At 42.1% G+C, this 23,075-nt stretch overlaps 1 protein-coding gene across 1 annotated transcript in view; it reads left to right on the top strand.

Annotated features, from left to right (window-relative positions):
- LOC123344073 (general transcription factor 3C polypeptide 1-like) overlaps nucleotides 1–23,075 on the top strand; it is an 86,297-nt gene that overhangs the window by 33,224 nt on the left and 29,998 nt on the right. Inside the window, 12 exon segments of the mRNA XM_044979815.1 lie at nucleotides 3,357–3,510; nucleotides 5,237–5,340; nucleotides 6,995–7,167; nucleotides 8,191–8,487; nucleotides 9,125–9,270; nucleotides 10,292–10,389; nucleotides 14,165–14,261; nucleotides 15,057–15,234; nucleotides 16,887–17,028; nucleotides 19,655–19,790; nucleotides 21,161–21,242; nucleotides 22,511–22,696. Coding sequence (XP_044835750.1) covers nucleotides 3,357–3,510; nucleotides 5,237–5,340; nucleotides 6,995–7,167; nucleotides 8,191–8,487; nucleotides 9,125–9,270; nucleotides 10,292–10,389; nucleotides 14,165–14,261; nucleotides 15,057–15,234; nucleotides 16,887–17,028; nucleotides 19,655–19,790; nucleotides 21,161–21,242; nucleotides 22,511–22,696 — 1,793 coding nt within the window.

Below are 23,075 nucleotides of genomic sequence, written 5' to 3'. Positions count from 1 at the left end.
ATGGGATGGCCAGGAAGGGTTCATGACGCTCGCGTCTTCAGGAACACTACTCTGTTTAAACGGCTGCAGCAAGGGAATTACTTCCCAGACCAGAAAATAACAGTTGGGGATGTTGAAATGCCTGTCGTTATCCTGGGGGACCCATCCTACCCCTTGATGCCATGAAGCCATACACAGGCAGCCTGGACAGTAGTCAGGAGCTGTTCAACTACAGGCTGAGCAAGTGCAGAATGGTGGTAGAATGTGCATTTGGCCGTTTAAAGGCACGCTGGCGCACATTACTGACTCGCTCGGACCTCAGCCAAACCAGTGTCCCCATTGTTATTGCTGCTTGCTGTGTGCTCCACAATCTCTGTGAGAGTAAGGGGGAGACCTTTATGGCGGGGTGGGAGGCTGAGGCAAATCACCTGGCCGCTGATTACGCACAGCCAGACACCAGGGAGACTAGAAGAGCATACCAGGAAGCGGTGCGCATTAGAGAAGCTTTGAAAACCAGTTTCATCACTGGCCAGGGTACAGTCTGACTGTTGTGTTTCTTTCTCCTTGATGAAACCCTCCCCCCCCCCCTTGATTGACTCATTCACTGTAAGTCACCCATCCCCCCCTTTGATCACAGCTTGCTTTCTAAGGAAATAAAGTCACTCTCGTTTAAAAATCATGTATTCTTTTTTACTTAATTATAAAAAGAGGGAGAGAACTGACAAGGTAGCCTGGGTGGGGTTTCGGAGGAGAATAGTAGGGAAGTAAAAGGCCACTATAAAAATTTCATAATTTCATAATAATGAGAGCCTTTTGGTTGGGCTGTTCACTGGGGTGGAGTGGGTGGGTGCACGGAGCCTACCCCCACAAGTTCTTACTCGTCTGGCGGGTGAGGAGGCTAAGGAACATGGTGAGGGGGGAGGGTGGTTATACAGGGGCTGCGGCGGCACTCTGTGATCCTGCTGACGTTCCTGAAGCTCCACCATATGCTGGAGCATGTCAGTTTGATCACGCAGCAGCCCCAGAGTTGCATCCCGCCACGGCTGATCTTCCTGCCGCCACCTCTCATCTCGAGCATCTCTCCTGTCCTCACGTTCGTCCCTTCTATCCTCACGTTGGTCCCTCCTGTCCTTACGGTCACTGGCATCTTTCCTGTACTTTGCTACCACCTCCTTCCACTCATTCAGATGCGCTCTTTCATTGCGGATCACTTCCATGATTTCCGAAAACATTTCTTCTCGCGTCTTTTTTTTCCGCCGCCTTATCTGAGATAGCCTTCGGGACGGAGTAGGGATGCTTGAAAAATTTGTAGCTGCATGAGGGAGGGGAAAAAAGGGAGAGAAGTATTTAAAAAGATACATTTTAGAGAACAATGGTCATACTCTTTCACGGTGAACAACACTATTCACCTTACATAGCACATGTGTTTTCACTACAAGGTCGCATTTTGCTTCTTAATATTGAGTGCCTGCGGCTTTGGAGTTACAGATCACAGACGCAGGTCCGGGCATCAGAATTCTGCTTGCATGCGGCCATGGTAAGCCATTGTCTTTCGTCTTCTGCAGCCTTCATCTATCCAGCGCCCTCCTTTCCCAAATAGCAAGCAAAGCCCATTGAGTGCTGCTTCTTTCCTGTTAATGTGCAGCAGCAGAAACCACCCCGTGGCTGGTATCATGGAAAATCACTGCTAAACACCCCCCTTTCCACACACACACCCCCCAACCGCGTGGCTGGTAGCAGGAAAAATCCCTGCTAGCCAAACGCGGAAAAGCGCAGCGACAATCGCCGCCCCCCCCCCCCGTTCCCCCCCGCTTGGCCATCTCTGTCCCCTTACTTAAATTCCTGAATTTCAACCAGATTACCATGAACGATATCACTCTCCTGAGGATAACACAGCGAGATAAAGAACGGATGTTGCTTGAATGCCAGCAATCACCGGGACCATACGCAACTAGGCTTTGTCATGCAATGATACCAGATTACTTGCTACATGCATGGCGTGGTCAAGTGTCCTACCATGGAGGACGGAATAAAGCAGCGATGCCCAGAAACCTTCTGCAAAGGATTTTGGAGTACCTCCAGGAGAGCTTCATGGAGATGTCCCTGGAGGATTTCCGCTCCATCCCCAGACATGTTTAACAGAGTTTTCCAGTAACTGTACTGGCTGCGAATGCATCCCAAGTCCTCAGGCCAAATTAATCATTAAAAAACGCTTACTTTTAAACCATGTCTTATATTTACAAAGGTACACTCACCAGAGGTCCCTTCCATGGCTTCATTGTCTGGGATAGTTGCTTGGGAGGGCTGGGAGGGTAATTTCGTCAGGGTGTGAAAAAGCTCCTGGCTGTTGGGGAGAACGGACTGCTGTGTGCTCTCTACAAGCTCGTCCTCCTCTTCCTCCTCATCTTCCCCGTCCGCAGAATCTTCAGCCATGGCTGCGATTACCACCCCTACCTCGGAATCCACAAACGGGTGGGGTAGTGGTGGCGGACCCCCCTAGAATTGCATGCAGCTCAGCGTAGAAGCGGCATGTTTTCGGCCCTGTCCCGGACCTTCCGTTTGCTTCTTTGGTTTTCTGGTAGGCTTGTCTGAGCTCTTTAACTTTCACACGGCACTGTACTGAGTCCCTGGTGTGGCCTCTCTGCATCATGGCCTTGGAAATTTTTTCAAATGTTTTTTCATTTAATCTTTTGGAACGGAGTTGTGTTAGCATGGAATCCTCTCCCCATACAGCGATCAGATCCAGTACCTCCCATGCGGTCCATGCTAGAGCTCTTTTTCGATTCTCAGGAGACTGCATTGTTACCTGTGCTGATGAGCTCTGCGTGGTCACCTGTGCTGATGAGCTCTCCACGCTGGCCAAACAGGAAATGAAATTCAAAAGTTCGCGGAGCTTTTCTTGTCTACCTGGCCAGTGCATCTGAGTTCAGATGGCTTTCCAGAGCGATCACAATGGTGCACTGTGGGATAGCTCCCGGAGGCCAATTCCGTCGATTTGCGGCCACACTAACCCTAATCCGACATGGCAATACCGATTTGAGCGCTACTCCCCTCGCCAGGGAGGAGTACAGATATCGGTATTAAGAGCCCTTTATAGCGATATATAAAGGGCTTCCTTGTGTGGATGGGTGCAGCGTAAAATCGGTTTAACGCTGCTAAATTCGGTATAAATGCGTAGTGTAGACCAGGCCTAAATGTTCCTTTCAAGCAGTGACAAATGGAGCTTTCAAATGTGGGTTGAGCGGCCTGCGGCAGTTTGGTGTAAGGTTAAAAATAGAACTAATTTTGAACACAAACTCACTATAGATTTTGCAGCTTTAAGCAGCATGGAAATGTCACTGCTGCTAAGAAGTGTAAAATGCTGTTTCATGTTTTAGGCTTCAGAAAATGATCATGGATCAGGAGAAGCAAGAAGGTGTTTCCACTAAATGCTGTAAGAAGTCCATTGTTCGACTGGTACACAAGCTTTCCCAAGAAGGGCTCCTCAGACTCTACCGCACAACAGTCATTCAAGATGGCATTAGCAAAAAGGTAGCTTGTTGCTCTGAGTCTCTGCTGCTGGGAACTGTGGCAGCAAAAATGGCTGCTTATACTGCATATTATCAAGCTATTCTTGGCCATTTTTTAATTTAGAACTAAATGACATAACAGGTAGATCTCTCAGCATATTATATTAAATGTTCTCCAATGTCGACACCTATCAGGCCTTTCTTGTAGAAATACTTTGTTTTATTAGTAATACCCCCAAAAAAGCTACCCAGAAACTACAGTCAGCAAGCCAAGACTCCTCCTAATTAGTGCTTGGAGCTTCCCATTGTCACTTCTCTGGCAACTGGCTGGTTGCTCCCTCTCGGCATAGTTCAGACTGTCAAACAGTTCCCCTCTTTAGCCCTCTCTTGGAAAGTAAGAGCATGTGAAAACTTCATAAGTTAGCCTTTGGGGTTGAATTTTCCCAAGCTTGATCTTCATCCAAAATTGTGTGCGTGTTCTTTAAGCAAAATTACTTGGGGATTGGTCCTGCTTTGAGCAGGGGGCTGGACTAGATGACCTCCTGAGGTCCCTTCCAACCCTGATATTCTGTGATTCTATGAAAATCTCTGCATCTGTTCTTGAGTTTTGTGGCAGTAAAAACAAATTCTTTAATTTGAAATAATGATTGGAACTTCCTTCACACAACTCAAACTGGTGCTTGCTATGTAAACAGTCTTCAGTGAGGAAGTGTTTACACAATCATGAGTGAAAATTACTGTTTGATAATGATCCACTGAAACTTACCCGCTGCGCATGCACAGTAGAAAGTTTATGAAATCTAAGTGCCTGATCTGAGAGAAGTCCTCAAGGTGCACTCCTTCTAATAGGAATTTGTTGGTTTTATGGACTTTTGAAGTCTTTCATACACTTTTCAGCCTATTACTAGCATTCAAGACTGGATGGGACCATTGTGACCATCTATTCTGACCTCCTGTGTAGCACAGGCCAGAGAGCTTCCACAAAATAATTTCTAGAGCAGAGCTTTTAAAAAAAACATCGAATCTTGATTTGAAAATTGTCAGTGATGGAGAATCCACCATGACCCTTGGTAAATTGTTCCAATGGTTATTTACTCCCACTGTTAAAAATTTACACCTTATGCAGCCCTACATGGTTATGTTCCCCTATATGTATTTAAGATGTTTTTTAAAATTATACAGGTTTCAGCAGTTGAGGCAGTTTTAATTGCTTTTTTGGTCTTTATTTTTTACTTAAAAACTAGGAAACATTTCTAAATGTATATGGTTCTCAAATGTAGTATGGGCCACACCTACTTGTTCTGTTCCTCTGTCTCCCTCTGGGATATCAAGCCTCATGGGGGGCTCAGGTCTGAGGGCAGCTCCTGTCTCCTCTCTTCCTCTTATGTAGTTGGCTCCTTATCCCTGGGTCAAATCCTGCCCCTACTGAATTCCAGGGGAGTTTTGGTATTGATGTCAGTTGGGCCAGGATTTCAGCCTGGCTTCAGCTGCTTTTACTGGCTGCTCTTTACAGTGAAAAGTCCAGACAAGGCAGCTGGAAACAACTGCACCATGTGACCAGCCAGCTGATCATGGAGCATCAACAAGTGATGTGAAAATCACAGCTTGGGAACCGTTAACGTAAAACATAAAGGATGTGCAGGGCATCAGATAATACTGCTTTTGTATGGTGATTAATCTCTATTTGCTCTGACTCCGTATAAGTAAATCTCCTCTATACACTCTTCGGTTTTTACTTTGTTGTATAGGTAGAGTTTGTAGTTCACCCTTCGGTGAATCCTAATGACCCCCTGGTAAAAAGTGCCATTGAGCAAGTGCGCTTCCGGATCTCCAACTCAAGCACAGCAAACAGGCAAGTACTGACTACAATTCAGTGACTCCAATATTTGCAGTCTGAGATTCCTGTTATTTCCAAACTGTTCATTTCCTTAGTTGTGCCACCATATAATGCATAGGGCTATTCTGTGTTATGTCCTTGAGTCTTGTTTGATAATTTATCTCTACATTTGTCTGTGGCACACCTGGGTGGAATAGCTGAGCCACTCTCAAACAGTGATGAATTTTTTGAAGTATTAGCTTCACTTTGGAGAAACTGAGGCACGGAAATTTGAGACTGGCTGAAAATCACGCAGAAAGTCTAATAGAGCCAGAAGTAGAACACAGACCTCTTAAATCCCAAGCCTTAACTCAAAGTCTAACCTTCTAAGCCTGGCAGTTCTGATTTTTCAGCAGGTCTGTCTGGTATCAGCCTCACTTGCTCTAGCAAATCTTAGGGACAGGTCCCAATTAAAGATCTTATGTCTAAAGATTAGGTTATTGTAAAGAGGCATGTGACGTCTGCTTTCTGTTTTTTATTCGAAACTATGAATGTCTCATGCCAGATATACTTCACTGTCTCAGTGGTTACCTGTATTCTATTGTTGAACAGACAGCCTCCCCCTGATTGCTGCTTGCATATTTACAAAATCCAGGCCAAGAGGATACTTGACAGCCTCTTGATTGCTTCCCTCCCTGATCACATGTATTCAAACAGTCCAGCGTGTGGCAGCGCATGAGAGCCACTGCTTCCTATACACACATCTATCCCGGGGGTCATGAAATACCTGATGGCCTCCTGACTGATTCAGAAATAGTACGGAAAGGACATCTCCCTGACTTCTTCCCCCATCACCTGGGGACCTACATGTCACTAGGAGGGGGGCCCTTCCTGCTAGCTTTCATGACACACCATTACCCAAGGGCTTGAGGTGACCCAGACTATCAACTGCGGCTGGAGGTTTCCTCCTCAACACTTCTTACCCCTTGCGTGGGGAGAACTGATTCCTGGAGCTGCTTTCCCATTCGAGACTCACACTCCATTTAGATAGCAGGCTCACACATCTGTTCAGCAGAGGAGTCATACTTCACAACCTTAATCATTCCTCACTTACAGCTGTTGTCTCCTACAACATATGAAACTGTTACTATCCTTTGGAGAATCACAGCCTAAGGCAGCAGCACCTCTTGTTGCTCCCTGCACACTCTCCCTTTTGAAGCTTCTAGCTGATGCGCTCTGTGTTTGGAGTGACTTCTCTCTTGTAGCAGTCATAAGGGCTTGTCCTGGTGCTTTGGGAATGGTGTTCTGTGTAGGGCTTTGGAGCTGTGCTCCACTCCAGGCAAAAACCTGCAGCTCCACTGCTCCGGAGCTGCTCCGGGCTCTGCTCCAAAGCCCTGGTTCTGTGCAGCCCACTCCATTGTCCATTCAGTGAAATCCTTTTGTTCTTTGCGAATAGACCCACATCCTTCACCAGGAGACCCCCCACTATTTCCCTCGTGAGAGCAAACATGGAAAAACCCTTTTCCTCAGTAATGATTTGCAAGGAGAGGAGTTAGTCTTAGTTTTGTGTGAAGATTTTCTTGCAGAACAGTGACTGACACCTTGGCTGGTGATTGTTTGCAGAATTAATTATATTAGTGCCTGTTTGACTTTACCAATATACCAATATTGATGTGTGATTTTTATATAGGATTAAAGTTCCCCAGACACCAACACCCCAAGAGCATTTAGAGGAAGATAGTCTGGGGCAAGAGACTGCTGCTGTATCAGGGGAAATGTATCACGCTGAAAATAATGGCCGGGCAAGGAAAACTGATGAGAAAATGGGCATAATGCAGCTAAAAAATTATCACCCTGTTACAGGTAAAACTAACTTCTACTCATCTGTCAGATAATTCAGACAACTGGAGAAACTTTTTTCCATTTCTCACGTACAGGGTGTGAGAGATCCTCACACTTCAGATTTGTGCCCTAGAGTGAAATCCAGGTGGGAACTTCCTAGGTTCAGTGTGCCAAAGCCATTGGCAGTGAAATGTGGTTGCCCCTAGTGCTCCAGTAGTTCCTATGTGATGTGACTGCAGTTGGGAAAATGTTCCCATAGGTGGCTATGCCCAGCTCTTCATCAGCAATTAAAGACCCCCGTTCCATCCACAATCACCAACAGGGATGCTAAAACTATAGCTCAGTTGGTCACTTACTATAATATGGGGGGGAGGTTTTATAGCCTTTGCTACACATGCACTGTGTACTACTGTGCGACAATAAAGTAGTACAGAAAAATATGCATTAGAGCATACTAAATCAAGACTGCAGTGAAGTAGAACAGTTCTAGGGGGTGCTGGCAACAACTCTTAAAGTTAGGATTGCTGATTGCTTTACAGAAATATTTATTGAACTTTTCTGCATCAACAACAATTTTACCATCCCCATCTAATAGTAGGCCAATACCTTTGTTTTGTGCCTGATCTACTTAAAAATTCCTCCTTGTTGTCCTGGGCTCTGCAAACCATGAATTTTTCCCTGATGTCTTTTAGTTTCCCTTATCAATTTTCCACACTTCATAACTTCTGATGTATATTGATTGCTGTCATCTTCTCCTTTCTTGTGTTTGTTATATATTGCATTTTTATTTCTAATTGTGTCCTTCTATTCCCCTCTTAACCGGAATGGTCTTTTACACAAAGTTCTTATTTGTGATTGTGGCTTTTTGGCCATCTGATAAACTCCTCTTAAACAGCTTCCAACTTTCATGCAAGTTTGTGTGTCTACATTTTTCCTCCCAATCAATTTAGCTTGTAATTTCCCTCAGTTTTAGGGAATTAGCCATTTTATCTTTTTAATCTATTCTGTCTTTGCATTCAGTGGTTCATCTTCTTTTCTTCGCAGTTCCAGGACTTGGGCGTTCCCTTGGCTTTCTTCCCAAAATGCCTCGTTTAAGAATGGTCCACATTTTCCTCTGGTACCTAATTTACGGGCATCCTTTAAATGGGCAGCAACAGAAAGCATGCTATGATGGTGAGAAAAGAGGCAGCCCGCAGGTACTAGACACAAACACTTTTGTACCTGAAACCCATCCAAGTGCATCAGGAGATGATGATGATGAGGTTTCACCAGAGACTACGTGCATGGGGAATCATGAAGTCCCTGCACGGGAGTCTGAGGTGGATCTGTGTAATGAGACAGGTAAGAACTGGCTCCTCATCAGACCAGGACTGTGTCTACATGGGGGAATTCTTGGGGTGGGGGAATCCTCACCACTTTTAATGCTAGTTACTCACTGAGCATATGCTGAAATGTTGTTACAATTGCTTGTAACACCACCTCCTCAAAGCTTACTTAAGGCACTGGCCCTCATTAAAGGATTGGTACTGCCATATTTTAGAATTTCAGACTTCAGCTGTGGATGCTGTAGCCATGATTACAATGTGGGGCACATATTGGAAATGGAGAACATGTACTTTTGCAAACTCCAAAAAGGAGGTGGTTTGGATCTAAGGCTTTTGACTGACCCGTTATTAAATGGTGGGTATAAGACAACAACTCACTGCCTGAGTATAGGAAGAAGATTCTTCTAAGCGCAGGTTATTCCATAATTGCCCATGGCAGGGATTAGTGCACCTCCCTCTGAAACTTCTGGTACTGGACACTGGCAGAAACAGGATACTAGTCTAGGTGGACTGCTGCTTTGAATCTGTATTGCAATTCCTACGTTTGTTTACAAATGTAGACCTGGTTTCAGATTTCCAATACTTAACTGGTCCCCAGATAGGACTAATAATTTTGTTCCATCTGTGACTCTAAACCAGCATCCTTTCTCTAGTGTATGTGGATGATATTTCGTGGATGCGCTACATCCCTCCTCTCCCAGTACACAGGGAATTTGGGTATGGCTGGGCTCTTGTTAGTGACGTTCTTCTTTGCCTACCTCTCTCCATCTTTATCCAGATAGTGCAAGTCAGCTACAAGGTACTGTGCTTTCGTTTTGCAATTTATATTCTGTATGGTGTAATGTCCAGTGTTATTAACAGTACTTTACAAAGCAGCAGACATGCTTAGTCTGTATTATCTGCTCTTAAGACTATGTAATCAGTTTCAGCTGGTAATACATAGAAATTTAACTTCAGTTTTTGCCAGTTTGATTCCGGAAGAAAATAATCCAAGATGAGCAGCACTCTAGTGCTATTGATTCATAGGACAATAATTTGCATGTGACTTGTTGAAGACTTCACAGAACACAGCTTTTGCCTGGTAAAATGAATTAACATGAGTAATGAACAGTGAACTGTGGCCACTGGGAGCTGCGGGGGGCCGTGCCTGCGGATGGTCAACGTAAACAAAATGTCTCGCGGCCCACCAGCGGATTACCCTTATGGGCCGCGTGCTGAAGGTTGCCGACCCCTGATCTAGCCTGACCTCCTGTATAACACATTCCAGAGAGCTTCCCCAGACTAATTCCTAGAGCAGATCTTTTACAAAAACATCCAATCTCTATTTAAAAATTGTCAGTGATGAAGAAGCTACCTCCACCATGGGTAAATTGTTCCATGGCTAATTGCTCTCACTGTTAAAAATGTACGCCTAATTTTGAGTCTGAATTTATCTAGTTTCAACTTCCAACCAGCTATTGGATCTTGTTGTACCTTTTCTGGCTAGATTGAAGAGCCCTCTATAGATATTTTTTCCCCATGTAGGTACTTATAGACTGTAAGCAAGTCACCACTTAGCCTTCTCTTTCTCAAATTAAATAGATTCAGCTCCTTGAATCTATCACTATATGGTATGGTTTCTAATCCTTTAATCATTCTCATGGTTCTTCTCTGAACATCCTTCTTGGTGCTGACATTTGTTGTTAAGAAAACAAATTCTGAAGGCAGTTGTCACTGAGTGTGATACTTTGAAGACTAGTTAATTTCAAGTAAGTGTTCTGATAAAATTTCAGTCAGTTTTCACATTTTGATAATCTTATCATAAAATAATTTTTTTTTAGGTGGATGGGCTTGAGGATTTTTTAAACAATCCTCTAAAAAAACACACACTGATCAGATGTCTTCCGAGGTCAGTCCGACAGCAGCTTCTTTATAAGAGGCAAGTACCTGTGTTGGTGGGATGTATCAAACTAAGTGGCTGTGGGGAGGAATTGGGGCTGTTGATTGTTCTCCCAAAGACTACACTGGGCAAACTCTTTGTCCAGAAGAACTTTATGCTCTAAAAGATGAAAAACAGATGGGTAAAGTGACTGGGATCTAGGAAGGTTGTCCATGTCATCAGAGAACGAACAAATTTTTCACATCAATCAGGTCTCCAGGGATACGGGGAGCATTGCGACAGGTAAAAGGAGCGCTTAAAGATGATAAAGTCATTGTGGAGAAACTAAATGGATTCTTTGCTTCAGTCTTCACGGCTGAGGATGTTAGGGAGATTCCCAAACCTGAGCTGGCTTTTGTAGGTGACAAATCTGAGGAACTGTCACAGATTGAAGTATCACTAGAGGAGGTTTTGGAATTAATTGATAAACTCAACATTAACAAGTCACCGGGACCAGATGGCATTCACCCAAGAGTTCTGAAAGAACTCAAATGTGAAGTTGCGGAACTATTAACTAAGGTTTGTAACCTGTCCTTTAAATCGGCTTCGGTACCCAATGACTGGAAGTTAGCTAATGTAACGCCAATATTTAAAAAGGACTCTAGGGGTGATCCCGGCAAATACAGACCGGTAAGTCTAACGTCGGTACCGGGCAAATTAGTTGAAACAATAGTAAAGAATAAAATTGTCAGACACATAGAAAAACATAAACTCTTGAGCAATAGTCAACATGGTTTCTGTAAAGGGAAATCGTGTCTTACTAATCTATTAGAGTTCTCTGAAGGGGTCAACAAACATGTGGACAAGGGGGATCCGGTGGACATAGTGTACTTAGATTTCCAGAAAGCCTTTGACAAGGTCCCTCACCAAAGGCTCTTACGTAAATTAAGCTGTTATGGGATAAAAGGGAAGGTCCTTTCATGGATTGAGAACTGGTTAAAGGACAGGGAACAGAGGGTAGGAATTAATGGTAAATTCTCAGAATGGAGAGGGGTAACTAGTGGTGTTCCCCAAGGGTCAGTCCTAGGACCAATCCTATTCAATTTATTCATAAATGATCTGGAGAAAGGGGTAAACAGTGAGGTGGCAAAGTTTGCAGATTATACTAAACTACTCAAGATAGTTAAGACCAAAGCAGATTGTGAAGAACTTCAAAAAGATCTCACAAAACTAAGTGATTGGGCAACAAAATGGCAAATGAAATTTAATGTGGATAAATGTAAAGTAATGCACATTGGAAAAAATAACCCCAACTATACATACAACATGATGGGGGCTAATTTAGCTACAACGAGTCAGGAAAAAGATCTTGGAGTTATCGTGGATAGTTCTCTGAAGATGTCCACGCAGTGTGCAGAGGCGGTCAAAAAAGCAAACAGGATGTTAGGAATCATTAAAAAGGGGATAGAGAATAAGACTGAGAATATATTATTGCCCTTATATAAATCCATGGTACGCCCACATCTCGAATACTGTGTACAGATGTGGTCTCCTCACCTCAAAAAAGATATACTGGCACTAGAAAAGGTTCAGAAAAGAGCAACTAAAATGATTAGGGGTTTAGAGAGGGTCCCATATGAGGAAAGATTAAAGAGGCTATGACTCTTCAGTTTGGAAAAGAGAAGACTAAGGGGGGACATGATAGAGGTATATAAAATCATGAGTGATGTTGAGAAAGTGGATAAGGAAAAGTTATTTACTTATTCCCATAATACAAGAACTAGGGGTCACCAAATGAAATTAATAGGCAGCAGGTTTAAAACAAATAAAAGGAAGTTCTTCTTCACGCAGCGCACAGTCAACTTGTGGAACTCCTTACCTGAGGAGGTTGTGAAGGCTAGGACTATAACAATGTTTAAAAGGGGACTGGATAAATTCATGGTGGCTAAGTCCATAAATGGCTATTAGCCAGGATGGGTAAGAATGGTGTCCCTAGCCTCTGTTCATCAGAGGATGGAGATGGATGGCAGGAGAGAGATCACTTGATCATTGCCTGTTAGGTTCACTCCCTCAGGAGCACCTGGCATTGGCCACTGTCGGTAGACAGATACTGGGCTAGATGGACCTTTGGTCTGACCCGGTACGGCCTTTCTTATGTTCTTATTCAGAATATCAGATGGTTCAGGGCATGTGGTCAGTGAAAGAGCAGTGCCAACTGGCTAGCACTCTGGCCTGGATAGTTCACCTTATGGCACTGTCTTCTCGCTTCCCAAAGGAGAACATCCTGATTTGGCACTTAACTCATCCACCATGCTGTGTCAGCAAACAGAGTGGCACAGGCAACTTTAAATCTGGAATTTCCTAAATTTTGGGTTCTTGATTTTACAACTGTAATGTTTTTAGTGTACGTTCCTAAATTTTAATAAAAAGCAATATGAGAGAACAGAAATTTCATCATGTGGGACTGTATCAACCCACCACATGAGTCAGCAGGACTGGAACCTTTAGCTAAACAGCACAGACTTCCATTTGAACTAGTGTGTTGGTGGTAGCACTGGGAGGCTGTTATCCTCTGTGAACCAGCCAGCAGAGGAGGATGAGATAGACTTCGCCAGTGGGTGTCATAGCAGTTTGCTATTCAGCAAAGGAATGCCGAGATGTGGGAATTTGGGTTCTGTTTTAAATTCTTGAGATTAACCGCTAATGGTTACTACTCTTTTCCCCATCTCTGCTCCAAACCAGCCTATCTGCTCGTATCACACACAGCCTGTCTCTCTGTTTGTCACCCTCTACATTCCAGGAGGCAGCTTCCTCTTTCTCCTCCATGCTTCCTGGGCACCAGCATGGGAAGTATTGAGAGAACAGCACAGACCCTCTTCCTGCTCTCTATTCTGCTGCTTGGCACCATAGCAGTCCCCATGAGCTTGGAGGAGCAATTTCAGGGAATGTATTTCTTGGCTCCTGCAGCCCTGAGTAAGAGCATGCTCAGAGCAGATGAAATCTTCAGAGATTTTTAACTGCCAGCCTCAAACAAATCTCTACCATGCATATGCAAAGTGATTTTTTTCAGAGCCTTATAACTTGCCAAATGTGGGTGGGTCTTCATGGAAACACCAGAAAGCACCTTTCTGATCCCAGCAGCCTCTTCTGGCAAATTTCAAGTTCATGCTTCAGCATTTGGAGACACTAGAGTCTATCAGTGAAACAGTTGTAAGATTATTTTTTTTAAACATGGTCTAAACAGTGTATTTTACCCTAACCTTGTTCTTGGAAAGAGCCAGTTTTTGTTGAAACTTCCCAAAAAATTAAGCCTCAAGGCGACATCTGGCATGAAATATTTCAGACTGAATGATTAGTTTGCCAAAGTTATAAGGAACTGAAAACAGGGTCTAATAGTGTTAGGCAATCTTAACTTGGGGATCATTGCCAAGTCCTCCTATAATACAGTGTACATGCAATTCTATCAGTCCAGATACAACAGCCAGGTATCTTCTCTTTCAAACTATAATGAAATTATCTGCTGTCCAACAGGAGCCCTCGCCCCTATTTACTAATCAGTTAAACTCAAACATTTGGCAGATTTTACTTCTTAAAAATACAAGCTTGGTTTTCATTGATGCATTAAGTAACCTTTTTTAGATTTGGTGAAACCATTTTGCTTCCTACACTAAGGAACACCAAAATCCTTTGAGTTGTTATATGACTACTTAATATGTCTGTTTAAAGATGTTATTGCTTGTGCCGGTTTTTGCAGTTTAGTGTAAATTACTGACATGTATCACATTTGTTTAATTTATCATGAATACAAAATGTGACATGTCCAACTATGTTGCAGGAGATACATCTTTTCAGTGGTGGAAAACCTGCAGAGGTTATGTTGCATGGGGCTACTACAGTTTGGCCCAACTGAGAAATTCCAAGATAAAGATCAGGTAATTTATTTAAAACTTGAATATTACTCTACTCTTTGTTCCGATGATGATGATGATAAAATAAGAGATTTTAAATTTGCTATGAGCTTAAATATTTGGCTCTGGGCTAAGATGCAACCGTGCAATTTTTAGTGAAATATTGGAAGTTGCATGGATAATTTCTGACCATTCTGGAATGAGACTCCACAGACGTTGAGCCAAATTCTTACAAACTTTGTGCAGTGATGATCTGAAAGTCTCCAGAATGCCAGCACCCTGTCTGGGACTTACCAGGCTTACTGTGTTTGCCTCCATTACTGGGAACTGGGGTGCCATGTAAATCCTGCGTTGGGAGATGTGGCTTTTTGAAAACATAACTGTGAAACGTGTCCCTTTGGGATTAAACACACTTACACAATCATTCATTACTGAATTAAAGACAATAGTTCTTGCATACACAGTGGGCTACATAATCAGGGTAGAACCAACCAATAAGGAACAGGGGAATTCCAGGCATAAATAGTTTACTTCAGTAAAATTCTGATTTGACCAGGTGATATATTCTACCACAACACAGTTGATAATCTCTGGAATTGTATTCCTGATCCTAGCCATTGGGTGATGATAGATTGTCTCTGTAGAACCCAGAATAGGTTCCCTAATCACAGAAAGTGCCATCATTGTGCAAGATGACAGCAATGTGCAAAGTGGTTGTTGCCAGTATGGGCCACTTGGAATAGATGGAATTGTATGTCCTGCTAAAATAGCCATTTCAGCAATTTTACTTACCAGTTTGAAACCTTGTGTGTTTCACAGGTATTCGTCTATATGAAGAGAAATGCAGTGATTGTTGATACTACTATCTGTGACCCTCACTATAACCTGGCTCAAAGCAGTCGCCCATTTGAGAGACGTTTGTATGTTTTGAACACTATGCAGGACGTAGAAAACTTTTGGTTTGATTTGCAGTGTGTCTGCCTTAATACTCCATTAGGTATGGTATGATCCAGCATTCTCTGTCATTTCCACCTTCATCTTAGCTGCCACCATGGCAAATAGTTGGGCAAATGAGTGGGGCAGATGTTTCACTGAAATAGAAATGCTAAGAGAGTCAGGAACACCCGGGACCACTTTCCTTAGGTATCAAACATGCTGCTTTCATAACAGTCCTTGCCAAGCACGCTAAAAAAATACTTGTTGTCAACATGATTATCAGGATTTCCTCGACCAGCATAGGCAGAGATCTTTTTTCTGAGAACCATGTTGCTAAACCTTCCGTTAGATACTCTAACATAGCCCATAAGCACAGTTTCATCGAAGTAACAAGTATTACAGTTGTACGTGGTTACAGTACACCTCTACCCCGATATAATGCTGTCCTCGGAAGCCAAAAAATCTTACCGCGTTATAGGTGAAACTGCGTTATATCGAACTTGCTTTGATCTGCCGGAGTGCGCAGCCCCCTCCATCCCCCCCCCCCCCCGCGAGCACTGCTTTACCGCGTTATATCCGAATTCGTGTTATATCAGGTCACGTTATATCAGGGTAGAGGGGTATTTTCGCAATGGGGGAGTGTCTTTTTGTTTTTTGTTTTTTTTAAATAAAGGTAGAGTAGTGCAATAGCAATAATTGGTTAAAGAGCAAAAGCTTCTAAAACCAAAAGCAACTTTTTTTTTGTTTCTGAAACTTGAAAGCAGCCAAGCAGAATGATCCATTTGCAGTTTAATCCTCTTTTTTATACTGAAGCAGTTTTTTTCAGAAGGCATTAGACAACTTTGTTTAATTGAGCCAATGTCCATTGTGGCAGTGCTATAATTGTGCTGCTGTTCTCAGGCAGTGTGCAGTAGTATTTGTTTACCAGGCTGTCATAGATATAATCTACATCTGGCTCCCTGTAATATGGGGATTTGTGTACTGTGCCACCAACATAATGCTTTGGAAAGTTTTAGGGTTTTTAACAAATTGTCTGCTTTGAGCCTTGAGGGAAGACAGCAAAACTATGTGTTAGGCTTCATCTTGTACTGAGCCTATGGGCCAGGTGCTCTCCTGCATTCAAGGCCCATCCTGCTGTTCTGTCAGCACAAAGGGCCAAAACCCAAATGGATCTGGCCAGCTCAGAATTTCCCACAATGTGAGGGAGCTCTCAACTGGTACAGGTCCATCCTGCACTATTCCTCCAACCCCACCCCAGTGTAGGGGGCATATTGGAAAGGGACATAGCATGGCTGCTTCACATTGAGTTCAAGCAATCCTAAACTGGCTGTCTCTTGAGGACTATTACCAGTCTATTTTCCAAGGAGCTACTCTAACCTCTGGGGTCTGTGCTCAGAGCATCAGTGTGCAGCCTACTCCCTGGTGGGTACCACCACCACTCTCCTGTGCTAAGTAGAATTTTGTGTTGGAATTTAAGGTCCAGGCCATGAGCCTCCCACGTGACTGTTATGAAAGCAGCATGTTTGATACCTAAGGAAAGTGGTCCCGGGTGTTCCTGACTCTCTTAGCATTTCTATTTCAGTGAAACATCTGCCCCACTCATTTGCCCAACTATTTGCCAGGGTGGCAGCAAGCAGCCAGAAGCAGGCTGGGGGAGAGATTGGAACATAACTCTTCATACTGATAGTAACCAAAGTACATTTGTGTATTTAGGAGTCGTCCGCCATCCTCGCGCAAAAAGAAGTAATCTTCAGGGTGAGGAGACCAGCAACACATTGGATGTGCAGATGGAACAGGAGTCAGCAGTGGATAAACACAATCTTGAACGAAAGTGTGCAATGGAGAAATACACCTCGTATGTCTCTTTCCAGCTTTCTGTGTCACTGAGTAGATGGGTTATTAAGAACAGAACAGTTCATTTTAAGAGTATTAAACTGATAGTGTTTGAGTTAGCATCATAATACTTACTCTGGTATGTCTTTCCATTTTGGAGTCCATCTAACTAATAGGCCAGATAGTTGATCAGTTCTGTGTTTTCAGTTAATAGACTAGTTTAAAGACCAGGGTGGTGGTGAAGTGAACAGCGCTATGCGTTACTAGGTGAGAAAACTGGGCTCAGTTTTCCTCCTGTATCCAACAGCAAGGGGTGTTGTTGAAGACTTTTGGGTGATGATTAAGAAGCACCACTCTGGCAGTACTAATGTTTGAAGATTCTCTGTGTCCACCCTCTATATAATCCTGTGTAATGCTTTGCTTCACCATGACTAGACTTTCAAAAACTGCATGGAGACATTTTCCTAATTCTGTCATTTGATTATTATGAGCCCATTGTTAGTATCCAGTAATGTCAGTAACTGCACACATGCTGCATTGTGATATATACATAGAATATCCATCAGCACTAATGGAAGTCACACATCATGCAATATGCTCTTTTAAAAAAAAATAATAATAATACAGGTGAAGGGTTAATTTTCTATTCTGCTGTAATAAAGTAACCCCAGAGTCTGTTATTGATCAGTCAGTGTTTCCAAAAAGTTTAATACTATGGTTGGGTTTTACAAAAGCACCTAAGTGACATGAAGGTCAATGGAATTTGTGCTTTTCAGGTGTTTTTGTAAATCCCACCCTATGCTTTTTAAGTTAGTAACAGTACTTTTGTACTGCATTTGAGGAACCTGATTCCAGTGAACCATGTTGCCAGGCTGAATTTTTCATTTGATCTGTCTATCTAGCTCCTTAAGTGGTCCCCATCACAATACTGTCTGATAGCCTATTAAAAAATTATCTCTGCCTAGTTATGACTTGTAATTATGCTGGAGCCGGTTGTGACAGCATAGTTAAGGCTGAAGCTTAACAGGAATTTTAAACTTTCAACAAATGATCTTGTCTAATATTTGAATTTTTCATAGTGGGTAGATGAAAAATGGAGTGATATAAAGAGAATGATGAGTTCTAAAATGACCACTTTTCGACATTTGAACTAGATTCTCTTATATTTTGTTTTAAGACCTTCTTGCAATTAATATGAAACTTTCTGAGCTCTGTGCCTTGCTCCATGTATAGCTTCACAAGAGCTCATTAATAAGTATCAGCTGTGTGAAAAGTAGTTTTTATCTCATGATTTGTAACTTTTTCTTCATAAATGAAAAACTTTCCAAGATAAATACTGTGTATTTAGGAGTGACAATATTGCTATGCTGTACTGTCACATACTGCCTTCCTCAACATCATATCTGAGAGCCTCCCCATAGTGTAATAAGCAGTGTGACAAACATCTGTCCTGTTTCTTTCTTTCTCTCTCTCCCTTTCACTCATCCTCTCCCTTAGACTTCTGCAAGGCATTTGACTCTGCACCACATTACATTTTGATTAAAAAACAAGAAAGATATAAAATGAACATGACGCACATTAAATGGATTAAAAGCTGGCTAACTGATAGGTCTCAGAATGTAATTGTAAAGGGAAGATCATCGTGATGGTATGTTTCTAGTGGGATCCCACAGGGATTGGCTCTTGGCCCTATGCGGTTTACCATTTTTATCAATGACCTGAAAGAAAATGCACACTAATCACTGATAAAGTTTGCAGCTGACACACAAAATGTGTGGGAGGGGAAGGGGGACGGTAAATGATGAAGGTGGTAAAACTGATACAGAGCAATTTGGATCACTTGGTAATCTGTGCACAAGAAAACAATATGCATTTTGATATGGTTAAATGGAAAAGTATACATCTCAGACGAGAATGCAGGCCATACTTACAGGATGAGGGACACTATCTTGGGATGTAGTGACTCTGAAAAGATATGGCTATCGTGGTGGATAATCAGCAAAATATGAGCTCCCAGTATGACACTGTGGACAAAAGGGCTAATGCAATCCTTGGCTGCATAAATTTGGATCTTGAGTAGGACCAGAGAGATTATTTTATCTCTGTATTTGGCACTGGGGCGTCGTCAGTTGGAATACTGTGTCCTGTTCTGGAGTCCACAATTCAGGAAGGATGTTGATAAATTGGAGACAGTTCAGAGAAGAGACATGAGAATAATTAAAGGATGAGAAATCATATCTTATAATAATAGAGTCATGGAACTCAATTTATTTCGCTTAAGAAAGAGAAGGTTAAGGGTTGACTTGATTACAGTTAAGTACCTACATAGGGAACAAATATTTGATAATGGACTCTTCACGTTAACAGTTCTGCAGTCTCTTTGGTTGCAATTTCTAATATTCAGTTCTTTTCTCTAAAATTGAAAAGTCAGTTCACTGGATCCTGAGTACCTAAGCTGAGTAGAAAAACTGACATTGTTGCCAACTTTTTTGTGTGAGCGATAGAGAGTGCGCCTTTTCCTGCAGTTTTGCACCAACTCATTAGCTGTTGGTTATTTTACTTTTGTGATGTACACAAAGTTGTCTAGCAAGTGTCTTGTCAGCTAGTCTTACAAGTCTGTTACTATGTATTTTGTTTCTTTTCCTTAGAGGAAGTCGAGAGGTGGTGGATGATGGATGTATTCCTGGGGATGGGATGGGAGCTGGGGGTCTGGATTCCAGCTTTTATGGACATTTAAAACGCAATTGGATCTGGACAAGCTATATCATTAATAAAACTAGGAAGGTAAGGGGTTTTTAAGTGGATTTATTATATAGCAATGGCTTGACTTTATTTAAACTTTTAAAAGTTGTTGAAATATTAATAGAAACGTTTGCTACTCTAGTTTGCGACATATCCTTGTAAGGTTTTTCCTTATCAAGACATCTTAATAAAAACATGAAAGGTAACAGATGGCAAATGAATAATTACCATGGTGAATTTTGAAGTTCAGTGGATGGAAAATTTGTCTCCATCGTGAAATGCTGTCTGAGTTATAGTTCCCTTCAGTACATGTGCTTTGCTGACATTTGCTTTACCGGCACATTCAGCCAAAGGAGAATTCACTACCCAAACATATAATTAATATGAGGGTAAAAGGTTGCTGAGCAGTGCTTTGTACACTTCCAGAATGTAGAATTTGGTAGCTGAACACTGAAACCTCCAAAAAGCGTGAAATGCACACAACAAACATTCAATACAGGATAATGCCTTCCATGCCATTTCCCCCATCTGACCTTAACTCTGTCCACTGTGAGTGCAGCGCTCAGGAGTCCCTGGGGGAGATCACAGTATTGTACAGCTCTTTTAAGATATGGAGGTTAGGGAAGAAAAGAATAGTGTTCAGGAAGAGGGGAGGAGGAGTATAAAGTGTTCGAAAGCCTCTGATCCCTTGCTGAAACACTTTTCTCAGTGGTGAATGTCAGCCTACCACATATACTGTCAGTATTAATGGTTCAGCGCAGATGGTCCATGGAAGCATGCAAATAACAGTACAGATTTGGAATTGTAATGGCCACACAGAAAATGGCAGATATTGCTGGGAATGGCTAAACTTCTGCTTTATTGCTATTTCCATCGGGTTAGAGAGATGGTTGGATGGAGTGTGGTGGGGGAAGCATTACCTGAAATCTACATTTCCTGGTTTTCTAATGTTTGTGTTTTGTGTGTATTTCCTGCTTCTTGGAAATTCATATGGCGTTTAGAGCACTTTGACAAAGCAATTTTTTATAGAGAAATTGCTGCTCAGTCTTAAGTATGGTATGGCCTTGGAGACACCCCCATCGTGAATTCCTTAAATTCTTAGTTCCTCTCTCCTTCAAGTAAAAATGTGTGGAGGAAAAGTAGTTAGTATGAAGTTCAGGACTTCCAACAATGGTGGTGGATTCAATACAACTTTAGAAATGTTTTTAAACTATCCATATATTTAGTAGTGAGTACATTACTAGATCAACCTTGACTCATGCCAGCAGTCTTTCTACTGCTTATATTAAAAATCTTTCTGAAAACTGTCCTCAACACATTCTTCTCTCAGAAATTTCTTGGATTTATTAATATTAGAGTGTGTACTCCTTGGTGCTTACATCTTATCTTGGTGGATGTTTTGTTGGTTTTAGGAAAGTGCCGTTCCTGAAAATGGACTTACAGTGAGACTCCAGACTTTCTTAACAAAACATCCTCTTCCACTCAGTACTGGAGGTAACATAATGGCGCATATAACATTTGTAATTGCATTAGAACTATGATCCTCTTTCTTAAACCCACAGTGATGATATGAGTTCTTTCCACCCATCCCATAATATGAGACATTCTAGATCATTACTGGAACAGTGAAGTAGTTTAACTTTCTTTCCTATTTCTGGATGTGTGAGACAGTATTTGATCATTTGTACTTCATCCTGGAGAGTCTCAGAAGCGCAGCTTGCAGAAAGGCCAGACAGACACACATTGTACATGACCGACAAGCCAGATGCTGTTTCAGATCTTTCTACTGTAGCCATAATTGTATCAGGCGTCTTATACTTCCCACTGTGATGTAGAACTTAAAACAGTTTTCACATTTTCATACTTTTCTAAAACATCAGTCTTTTGTGGCTGAATTTTTTCCTTATTGAGGTCCTTCTGCTTAGTTTAAAGAACATTGATTTTTTGTTTTTAACCAAAGTTAAGAGTTTTTGAAAATGACTTACTACATATGAACAGCAGACTTCTTTAGTCCGTCTATAGACTAGTGGCAAAATGCAATTAGCAAGCTTTTAAAAATGATTAATTTTGATGAAAATGATGGTCCTGATTAATTTAAATATTCAAAACTTTAAAACCTGCCCAAGTTCCAAGTTTTCTTCCTACTTGTCTTGTTTTGTAGAGCTCATTGAAATACGTAAACTGCAAGCCATGTTTGAAGAGAATCTGTGCAGTGTGGGTGTTTTTATTATTAACTTTTTAAAATCGTCAAGTGGAATCATTTTATTTAACACTAAATTGAGATAAGGTGGCTCACTTGCTGACTTCAAAAGTTAGTAATTTTGAAACTACCAAACCATTTTCTTCAAATTTGGTTTGATTTTAATTCCCAATAAGTTGGAAGAAATTAAATGCAATAGAGCTACAGTAATATTAAGATTGCCTCGTAAAACACCACAGTAAGGAAGTGTTAAACCTAAGGTTGAATGTAAAACTTTAACTGCCCTCTTGTATTTAACATGTACAACACATTGCAGTCTTCAGCTACATGATCTTATGTTTCCTTAGGGATATGGATATCTAAACATGGGGAAAACCCTATTGTTGTGTTGTCTTTGAGAAATAATACATGATTACATGACTACACTGATGATGTATATACAGAAGGGGGCAAAGTTTGGGTGGTATATTCTCATGTAACTTTGTATTTTGACTGCTTAACATTGCATTGCATTACATATTTTGCTGTAAAATTCCACTGGTGTAAATGTACTTCTACGTAGGTAATAAAATAAACATTTTGGGAGATGAAAGGGAAGGCGCAAAGTCCCCTGTGCAGAAGGAAGAATGTATTGAGATTGATAAAGAAGCAACGCAGAATAGAACCAAGAGAGTGAGGGGTGGAAAAAACCAGAAACGTAAGAGGCTTAAGAAAGACACTGGGAAGAAGACAAAGAAGAAAAGGAGAGGTAAATAAGTAGCATGTTTGTCAGGAAAAGAAGCTTTGTTTTGAGCAGGCTGCAGGCTGTGGCATCACTTCAGAGGAGCTGTGGTGACTGTGAGCTTTTGTGTAACCAAAAGCTTTCATTGGCCACTTCCTTGGGTTGCCCTCCTGGTGAACAGAAAGCTATCAGTGCCATAGGGCAGTGTGCTGGCTTTGGGAAGCATAGCAGCATCCTGGATCACTGTCCTTTCACTGCATGTATCGCCGTTCATACTAGCTGCAGAATCACAGACCGCAGTCTGGGCCCCATTGGCCATTGCTGTGGTTGCACCACAGCTTTGCAATCACCCTTGGTATGTCCCAGCTCAGAGCTCTCTCCCATGGAGAGCCCCAGGGCAGTCGGT

This window comes from Mauremys mutica, chromosome 11 (genome assembly GCF_020497125.1).
Source record: "Mauremys mutica isolate MM-2020 ecotype Southern chromosome 11, ASM2049712v1, whole genome shotgun sequence".
NCBI lineage: Eukaryota > Metazoa > Chordata > Testudines > Geoemydidae > Mauremys > Mauremys mutica.
The sequence above is the reverse complement of the archived record's forward strand: the minus strand, read 5'-3'. Positions and strand labels throughout refer to the sequence as shown.